Raw genomic sequence first — 10,488 nt, 5'->3', positions numbered from 1 at the left:
TTCCTTAAATTGTCAATGCGCCACTGACCTTGGAAACTAAGATATTATGTCCCTTGTGCCTGGAGTTACACTGGCTCACTCAACCTTCAAACCGGAACACAACAATAATGAGTACTGTTGTTTGGCGGTAGAATAACTGAGGAGTGGGTGGTACCCAGACGGGCTTGCACAAAGCCCTACCAAGACATATTAATAATTAAATGGGAGTATAATAACTAACAATAAAACAAGTTCAAGTAAACTAATTTATTTTTCACTTATATACTATTTAACAATAAAATCGAGACACCATTAGTTAAACTAAAACTATTTGAAATAAAAACAAACAAAACTCAATGACGTAACAAAAAAAACTCTTATAGTATATAATACAGTCAGAGTAAGAAAACCTTCGTCAGTTTTCAAATTAATTGCTTTATCAAGTCTCAAGCTCTTAGTGCCTTTTGAATCTAAACATCGAATCATTGCGACGCAATATGTCACTCTCGATCGGTGAAGCAGATCATCGCTCACACTGAGCACACGAAAATAGATCTTAAGGTGACGAACCTTTTCTTACCCCGACTGTACAAATCGCATTTGCGCGATTAAGCGTTCGTGAATAAAACGGTTTGCTCAAACACAAGCAACTGTTCTACTCGCGCAGTTTTGTAGAGACAAATAAAACTATTCCACGCCGATAATAATTTAAAGCGAAGGAACGCGTCTACCTGAGCAAACGGATCTATAAATAACTAGTTGTTGTCCGCGGTTTCGCTCGCGTTTAATGGGTTAGTTACCATGTGTTAGGCAATAATGTATTCTATGTACTTTCTTGGAATTTAAGTAAATAACAAATTTCATCAAATTCGGTTCATTAGTTTGCTCGTAAAAAAGCGACAGACAGAAAGACAGAGAGAGTTGCTTTCACATTTATAATATTAGTTTAGATAAATAGAATTATTTAAAGGAAAAAAATGAAAGAAAATTATCTATTCAACATAAAAAAATTGAGCCTAAAATATAAATGATATAACGTTTTATGTACATTTATCCTAAAAACGATCTATCATCGAGCTGTAGTTGCACCATTTCGTTTCCGTTGACAGGAGCGCTATCTTGAAGTAAGAGTTGTACGTTCAGGTTTGATAAATTCTGATTGAAAAAAAAAAACAGATAACATTTGTTTAGCAGTGTATTCCAAAAGTGCAAGCTTACCACTCACTAGTTTGGAATGGCTAGTAACTTAGTGTACAATCGCAAATTTCATATCTTGCTTTCTCAATTGGTAAAACAAGTTTTGAAAAATAGTTGACTCTTGTAGGGCTTTCATGAGAACTTAAATGAAATGCAACAACAACACCAGCCTATAAATGGACATTTATAGGCTGGTGTTGTTGTTGCATTTCATTTAAGAGTGGAGGGAAACCTCGCGAGGAAATCAGTTTGTATCTAATTTGATAGAAATGCTGCCACATGTGTATTCCACCAACCCGCATTGGAAAGACTTGGTGGAGTAAGTTCCGAAGCTTCTCCTCAAAGGGAGATCAAGCCTTAGCCCAGCAGTGGGAATTAACAGGCTGTTAGGCTGTTGTTGTTGTTATGACGAAAATATTAGGACCTACACTTGGTGGTACCATTCATCAGGTCTTTCATCGCCAAGTGAAAGAGTACAGGCGCACATAGTTCCGATATACTCAGGAATATAAATTGTGTTAGTTTGTTACTGCGCCAATCGCTCGCGACGAGACAAGATTGTTCTGTAATCTATATTAATTGTTTTTTAATAATTAAATTTATTGATCTAATAATAAAATTGAGTACACAGCACAGTAAATGCATTTTTGTCGTTTGAATAATGATTGTGTCCATGTCAATTGATGTGAGTGACCCGGGGATATGGCTTCCCCTCTTTTTGAGGAGAAAGATTAAAGGATTCTAAAAGGCTCGAATGGCTGTTCGACTGACGGTTGGAAAAGAGGTAATATTATATACTAACGTCGTTATCGGTGTTCATATTTAAGGAATATTCTTGACTTTGGTGCTGTTGGACCGGTTTCTGGGTCTTAGCGATGCCACGGCCTCGTCTGGATTGTAAAAACGAATGGACCATATCTGGAAAGTACAGTGGGGGTAAGAAAAGGTTCGTCACCTTAAGATCTATTTTCTTGTGCTCAGTACGAGCGATAATCTGCTCTACCGATCGAGAATGACATTGCATCGCAATGATTTGATGTTTAGATTCAAAAGGTAAAGAGCTTAAGACTTGATAAGGGAATTAATTTGAAAACTGATGAAGGTTTTCTTACTCTGACTGTATATCTAAATTATATTACGTAAATGCTTTTTAAAACATTTCAAGGGTAAATTTTTAGAAGCGGTACTTAAGGTTTCACGAGTTCACATTGTGTATAATTTCGCGCCATGGACAGCACGTAAAATCTTTTATTCTTCGCCTAAACTATTTCCAGTTGAGTCGGAATTATATTCTCATTGTATTATCTGATTATGAAACTCAGGGGGTGTTCCCTAATTATAATATGGTGTTTGCATGCACGCTTGTACTATAATAAGCCCTGCATAGATAGTAAGTATCTGAGAAACCAATGAAGAGGACCTTAATTACTTGATTGGTGTTAGAAATAATTATACCAAATTTTATGATATGGCGGTCGAGCAAATGGGCTACCTGATGGTAAGTGGTCACCACCATAGACAATAGCGTTGTAAGAAATATTAACTATTCATTACATTACCAACGCGCCAATAACCTTGGGAACTAAGATATTATGTCCCATATGCCTGTAGTTTTACTGACTCAGTAACCCTTCAAACCGGAACACAACGATACTGAGTACTGTTCAGATCAAAATTAGTCAGAAAATCATTACAATTATCATCAAATAGCGTGCAGGTAATTATGTAGCCAAACATTAAAAAGTCTTAATCACCGGTCGGTTCTGGAAGCTTCTCACCAACGATCTGCGTTCTTGGCACGTCGCTCAATAGGGATAGAGCGCGCGAAGAGTTCGGTATGATATTTCTTGAGTCCTGTATAAACCACAAAACTAAATTTGCTGAAAATGAGTATGTAGCTTGAACCCCGAGCTTACTTTTCTAAGCCCAACACATACGACCTCTAACATGCGGTCGAAGTCGTGAGCGAAAGTCAGTTTGGTATTATGGTGATAGACGAATATTGTTAATGCGCATATACCCATGTATTTAAATTTATACTGACATTGTTTGCAGCCCTTAAGGTTATTGGGAAATACATCGCCATAATAAGACCGCCTCATTGTGTATCTGAGTGTGCATCACATCATATGGCCACTCCATCTAATGGCCATATGATGTGGTCCCAGGTGTATATGAGTGTACATTGAATGCCTCATCTAGTTGCTTTATATGAGGTCACAGATCCCTAAGGTTTGGGTTCAAGTCCCAGACTGATGAATAATTATTATTAAGATAAGAGGCTGAAAGTTAGAGTGTGCTCTCCAATGAGTCGGAAAGTAAATAAAGTCGTTGCCTGTGTGAACTTTTCCCGATCCTGTCGAATTTGATGACCCATTGGATTATAAGAGAGGGATGGAATAAAGACTGCCGCTGTGTTTCCTCGCACATGTATTATCAAAGATCCTGTAAAGTTGGCTGGTTTATCTTGATGTTAGTCAACATGAGCGAAATTTGTCAAAATGACACCTTCCCATATTTATTCTAGAATTAAGATTTTTTTATGACTCCACACCAAACCAATTAGATAGGGGTACTATGATATAACAGTCCAGGGCGCCAAAAGCCGAGATTTGGAGTCTCATGCATCAAAGAAAAAATTCGCTACAAATAAAAAAAGGTCGTCCAATAATGTTTTCTTAGATTTTCGCGATTATTACACATTGAAATAAAACTAGTTTCAACGGATTTAAATCGCGTATATTAATTATTTTTATCACCCCGACGTTTCGAGCACTTTACAGCGTTCGTGGTCACGGGTAGACAGTCTACTATTACAGTATTTAATTCGCAATTTAAATCCGTTAAAACTAGTTTTATTTCAAGGTCGTCCAATGTTTTCTTCAAAGGGCTCTCTTTGACCTTCCCAGGTCTACTCTGGTCAAATAAGAAGATGCCGAATGCATGTCCAGCCCGGAGCGCCATTGGTTAAGGTTCATCCTACCCCAAACAGTGTGCCTCTTATAACATGTCATCAACGGGTAGATACAGGGCTGTATTTAGGGGAGGGCAACCGGGGCAACTGCCCTGGGGCCTCCACATTAGTGGGGCCCACAGTTTTCAGCAAGTTAACAAATACCGAGATATAGCCAAATTATAATAATTTTATTATTTAATAGTTTAAAAGTTACCGATACAAGTAAATAAATCATAGCTTACTGATTAATTCATGATAATATAATTATTAGGTTGTTCACGCTTCTATTTGTCTAGGGCCCCCACTGCTTTGTGGCCCGGGGGTCTCCAAACCTTAAAATCCGACTCTGGGTAGATATATTCCTTGAATTACAAAGACCTATAATTAAACCTACCTTGGCAAAGGTGATCATTGTTATCTCGATGACCTTATCCTCTGCTATATTGTTTAGGGCCAGGTGTTGGGTTATATCTTCAGGATTGCAATTCGTACCTTCAAACTGAGCATACATTTTTTGATATATCATCACTTTTTCAACATTTAAAATACAGAGTAAACAAGAACCCACTAGCTCCGCGTTTTTCAAAATCTATTTAATTTTGTATTCAAAATCAAAATAAAGTTTATTCAAGTAGGCTTTTACAAGCACTTTTGAATCGTCATTTTACAATTAAGTGAAGCTACCACCGGTTCGGACAGTAGATTCTACCGAAAAGAACCGGTATAAACTCAGTAGTTACTCTTTTTCAACATTTAAAAAAATACAAAGTGCTAGTTAATACAATTAGTTAGTATCTTTTTATTCTTTAAGAAAAACATCGTGAGGAAGCGATGTGATGTCGAAATTATGACAGATGTCAACCAAACCATTCTGGGAGATGAGGCATTAAGCAGTAAAATGCAGTTCTTAAAACGTTTGAATATTAACCAAATACTACGAAACCAGAGAAGCACCATTCAATTTCCATTAGGTTAATTCATATTCACAATTTATCTCATGCACGGCGTTGAAGGATAACATCGCGAAGAAACCTGCTTGCATCTTATTTCAACGAAATTCCACACGCATTTAGCGTGGTGGAATAATCACCAAAGTCTCCATCTAAATCGGAGAGGAGATTTAGCACATGCTATAACTTTTATTAACCCTCATTCCTTTACATAAGACCAGGTGTTCACTATTCTCTGACCAGCATGGGGCAATTTTACTGACATTTTTTTCAACACAACGTATTTCTCACCTCTATAACAACTAAATGCGATGGATGCTTCAGTCTCAGATGCGTCCTCAAATCGGACTTAATCCTGAAACGTTTCGGGCATCTCGTGCAAGCCCACACACGGACCCCTGTGTGGATTAATCTGTGGTTCCGCATAGCTGTCAACCTGCATGTAAAGCACTGGCATAGTAAGTGAAACCAAATGAGTCAGGAAAGTATAGCCATAAATATCGGCACTTTTGGAAATATTACCGACTCTTTCATCATCAATGCGCTTAACTTGAGAATTGAGATGTTATGCTCCTTGAGTAGACTGGGTCACCCATCCTAGAAACTAGAACACAACAATACTGTGATGTTGGGAGGTAGGATATGTGACGAGTGAAAGGTAGCAATGAAACCTAAGCAGGATTACATTTCCACGGGCATCCACTAACCTAGATTGAAGCACAGTGGAATAAGTTCTAAACCATTCTCCCATAAAGAAAAACAGCCTTAACCGAGCTATGGATTATTTAAACGTTGTACCTAGTAGTGGTATCATATGTAGTCAACTCAATTTAATAAAATAATTTGAAAATCCGAATCAAAGTGACATTCTGGACTCGAATAACAATTCAGTAGTTAACTGAGTAAAACTTCCCGCTGTTCTAATAATTATTTACTTAGCTAATATTATTGTAATAAAACAATAAAAAAAACGTTTTATAGGCGACATTATCTGACAAACTTATAGAGGCGACAAATTGTTACACCACGTTGAATGAAACGATTAAGCGCTGCATATTTAAATCGTATGATTAGATGACAAAATGAAGATTTAGCGCTGCAGCGAACTTTTGTTCTATATTCAAATCTTACCCATATTTGAATATATTGTCTACAATTCTACACGAATGGTATTTTCTATCAATGTTATGTTGTACGGAGTCGAGATGGCCCAGTGGTAAGAACGCGTGCATCTTAACCGATGATTGCGGGTTCAAACCCAGGCAAGCACCGCTGATTCATGTGCTTAATTTGTCTTTATAATTCATCTCGTGCTCAGCGGTGAAGGAAAACATCGTGAGGAAACCTGCCTGTGACAAATTTCATAGAAATTCTGCCACATGTGTATTCCACCAACCCGCATTGGAACAGCGTGGTGGAATATGTTCCAAACCTTCTCCTCAAAAGGGAGAGGAGGCCTTTATTTTTTTTATTTTTTTATGGTATAGGTTGGCAGACGAGCATATGGGCCACGTGATGGTAAGTGGTCACCATAACCCATAAACAATGACGCTGTAAGAAATATTAACTATTCCTTACATCGTCAATGTGCCACCAACCTTGGGAACTAAGATGTTATGTCCCTTGTGCCTGTAGTTACACTGGCTCCTTTAGCCCAGCAGGGGGAATTTACAGGCTGTTGTTGTTGTTATGACCGACCTGCGGAAGGCGACGCCGCACACGTCGCACGGGTAGGGGCGCTCGCCCGTGTGCACGCGCACGTGCTCGTCGCGCACGGACGCCGAGCGGAACGCGCGCGCGCACACGGGGCACGCGTGCGCACGCGCGCCCCCCGCACCCCCCGCGCCCCCCGCGCCGTGCACCTCTCTACAGTGGAGCGTTACGGTAGATCGCTTCAGAGAAGAGTTTATTGCAAAAAAAATATTTTATTCGATTTCGTTACGTGTAACCATTTTATATCTTTGACTTTGACTTGGTTGACTGCATTCTCGGTCTGTTGGTTGAAACAGATCGTAAGATCTTGGGTTCAATCCGCAGGCTAGATCAATAGAAAATTACTAAGTTTTAATGTCAAATAATTCTCAACAACCCAAACATTAGAAGTCTATAATATTACGTCATACGATTGAATTCCTGCCAGTTGTGTCGGATTGCCATCCCATTGAATTATAAGAGTAGGGAAAAGCGTGCCTTAGGATTTGTTATATGTAGACTATAATTTCGCTTGAGAGTATAGCTTTCCTAGAACAAAGCGTTTGACAGTTTAATCGATGTAACCAAAATGAGTGATAACATCAAAATTTGATATAAATATTAATGTTAATAGTAAAGCTAACTTGATATGTTTCTGCAAAGCGGTAACGTTGTGCAAATTGTGACCACACTGGCCGCAAATCGTTGTCTGAATGTTATCTGTTAAAAATTAAAAAGAATCAAAAACCATTCCATACATAATTCGGTTTTCACCCTAAAGCCCAGCAGCTGAAAAAGCAGCGTGAGGAAACTTAAATGTGCCGGGAAAAAATTCTGCCATATTTCTGGAACATTCTCTCTTCACTTGATGTTAAGGCTTTGTGCAAGAGTCTGAGGAAGGCTTTCTACGACTCATCATATCATACCAGCAATATTTAATTATGGTGTGTTTCGTTTTACAGGATGAATAAGCTAGTGTAACTACAGTCACAAGGGACATAATATCTTAGTTTCGTAAGAAATACGGATACATATCCAAGCTATCCTGATACAGTCCAATTAATGCTCTGGTCAGTGCAGGTGTTTGGTATATTTTTCTGGGTTAAAGAGAATCTTGTATCCTATTCCAAATTATTATCTATCTTTGTGCCAAATTTTGCTCAAATTCGTTCTGACGTTTTATCTTATGTTATAGGTGGCAAACGAGCTGGAGGCTCATCTGATGGAAAGTGATTACCACCGTCCGGTAGGTGGTAGGTGTCGGCCGGGCTTTAATTAAAGAGTGCGCACTTTTCTTGAAAATTCCCAAATCACGTCAATACACGTGACTGACTAACAAACATTAATCCATCAAAGCTTTCGTATCATCATCTTATCATCACATAGTATAAAACAAAGTCGCTCACCGCTGTCTGTCCCTATGTACGCTTAGATCTTTAAAATTACGCAACAGATTTTGATGCGGTTTTTTTTAATAGATAGAGTGATTCGAGAGGAAGGTTTTTGTATATAGCACATGGACAATATAGCAAAGAAACACTAATAATTTTAGATTTTTCTAATATGACGTCAGAAAAAGACAATTTCTGTAGTATATTTAGTATCAGCCGTACGTAGCCGTGGCGAGTAGCTATAGTAATATTAATAACATACCCTCATTATCAATAAATTGCGAATCGTCACAATGCTCCTTCTTCCTATGCTTATAGAGATCAGTTTTGTTTGGCAATACTGCGTCACAATCACGACAGGGTATCCTACATGAAAAAGACGTAAAATATTTTAAAAAGGCCTAAACGCCATCTATTGGCTAATAATAAATTCAGTTGAAATTTCTTAGTAGAGATAATAAAAACAGTGATTGTGATCCAGACAAGTTCATAATCTAATGGAAGATGTAACTTTGAAATGACAAAGAATTTACACTTAAAGTAAAGTAAAAAGTAAAAAGATAAAGAATATATTATAAAAGATATATAAAAACCTGCAGGAGCGCTTTACCAACTTGTCTTGACCATTATTGAGGCCTGAAATACCTGGATTAAGAAACCTTTAACGATGGTCGGGGAAGAGGTCGTTGCCCCAACACGTGCCCGAAAATTTCACATCAATAAATGTGATTTTGGATATCGCAATACACAAATAGCCGTATAAAGTATAACATATAAAGTTATATTGATATACAGACAGACAGACACTTTATATATATGTATAGATGTAATGTATTTATTTATCGATTGTCGAAACACTATTAATAGTTTTTAATAATGAAATTTATTATTAAATATTTATATATGTATGTACCTGTAATTCTCTCTTATTATTTTCGTGAAACCTCCATTGTCATCCTGACCACTTTTCCCGTGTATTTTCTTTCTATGATATGTCATACTCCAACTTAAATTAAGAACAATACATATAGTAAATGACGTCATGAGGACTCTTCACTCTTTATTTGTGATAGATGGGCGTACAGGTAAATTGACAAAGTGATTGGCGGCCAATGTCTGCGCTAGAGCAGACATTGGCCAGCCAATTTTGGTGCCAATTTCCCAAAAATTGTGTTTGGGAATTAAGATTTTATATCCCATACGTCTTAGACGTTTTGTTTAGCGGTAGAACAAATTAGGAAAAGAATCGTTACTTTTTTGGAATGTGTGGTGGCAAATTAAAATAGCTCTTATTTTTGCGCAAACATTTGTGCAATCCTTGGAATTTGTGATTGGCCATGTTAGCTCAATTCGATTAGGACAACATTATCTTTCATAATATGGTCAGCATATTAGTTAATTATAAAGAATCCAGTACACTTTGGCACTTAGCTACATTAATTTCTCCTCCACTCAGCTTTTATAATGGAAACACAAAAACACATTATCTAAAAAAGACTCTTGAGATAGGAGGATGATGTTCCATCACAAAACAAAAGATTAGGTGACGATAATTATTAAATGTACCAATTTTGCCTTTACTTTCACGACACAATAAAAATAAAAACGGATTAACGGACGAAAAACGGTTTTGTTTAAATTGGTGACCAGTTACAGGGATAACATTCCATCTCATAAAAGAAAGGTGACAAATTATTTTCCTTTACCTTCTTGATTCTTATAATAAAAACATGTATGGGATCAAGTCTCACAATAATACCTGTTCGGAAATGTCATCTCGCATTGATTACATTTGAAAATGTAATTTTCATTCGCGTGCTTCATACGACGATGTACTTGGAGATACGTCCAGTGGAGATACGATCGACCGCAGTCCTTAAATTTCATAATAAAACTTAATATCAAGACATACATATATGTATGTATTACGTAATAATTGTTTTTTTTTATGTATAGGTTGGCGGACGAGCATATGGGCCACCTGATGGAAAGTGGTCACCATCACCCATAGACAATGACGCTGTAAGATATATTACCTTACATCGTCAATGTGCCACCAACCTTGGGAACTAAGATGTTATGTCCCTTGTGCCTGTAGTTACTCTGGCTCACTCACCCTTCAAACCGGAACACAACAATACTGAGTACTGTTATTTAGCGGTAGAGTAACTGATGAGTGTGTGGTACCCACCCAGACGGGCTTGCACAAAGCCCTACCACCAAGTTGTTAGGACTAATATGTCTATTAAATAGACTGTTGTTTTTCTTCAATCAATCAATCATCAAATTCAATTTTTTTTGCCGTCTCTTTGAGCACCATTTT

The 10,488-nt window shown here is 37.5% G+C and overlaps 1 protein-coding gene across 1 annotated transcript in view; it reads right to left on the bottom strand.

Annotated features, from left to right (window-relative positions):
• Positions 1-1,018: 1,018 nt before the first annotated feature.
• Positions 1,019-10,488, bottom strand: part of LOC124540938 (zinc finger protein 91-like) — a 30,381-nt gene continuing 20,911 nt past the window's right edge. The window contains exons 19-28 of the mRNA XM_047118712.1: positions 9,925-10,040; positions 9,079-9,171; positions 8,428-8,531; positions 7,419-7,494; positions 6,781-6,948; positions 5,374-5,518; positions 4,527-4,631; positions 2,931-3,030; positions 1,979-2,094; positions 1,019-1,134 (exon numbers count right to left, since the gene is read on the bottom strand). Of these exons, the coding sequence (XP_046974668.1) occupies positions 1,030-1,134; positions 1,979-2,094; positions 2,931-3,030; positions 4,527-4,631; positions 5,374-5,518; positions 6,781-6,948; positions 7,419-7,494; positions 8,428-8,531; positions 9,079-9,171; positions 9,925-10,040 (1,128 nt within the window). The 3' untranslated portion in view covers positions 1,019-1,029. The remainder of the gene's footprint in view (positions 1,135-1,978; positions 2,095-2,930; positions 3,031-4,526; positions 4,632-5,373; positions 5,519-6,780; positions 6,949-7,418; positions 7,495-8,427; positions 8,532-9,078; positions 9,172-9,924; positions 10,041-10,488) is intronic.

The sequence above is a fragment of the Vanessa cardui genome, chromosome 27 (assembly GCF_905220365.1).
Source record: "Vanessa cardui chromosome 27, ilVanCard2.1, whole genome shotgun sequence".
In the NCBI taxonomy this organism is placed as follows: Eukaryota; Metazoa; Arthropoda; class Insecta; order Lepidoptera; family Nymphalidae; genus Vanessa; species Vanessa cardui.
The sequence above is the reverse complement of the archived record's forward strand: the minus strand, read 5'-3'. Positions and strand labels throughout refer to the sequence as shown.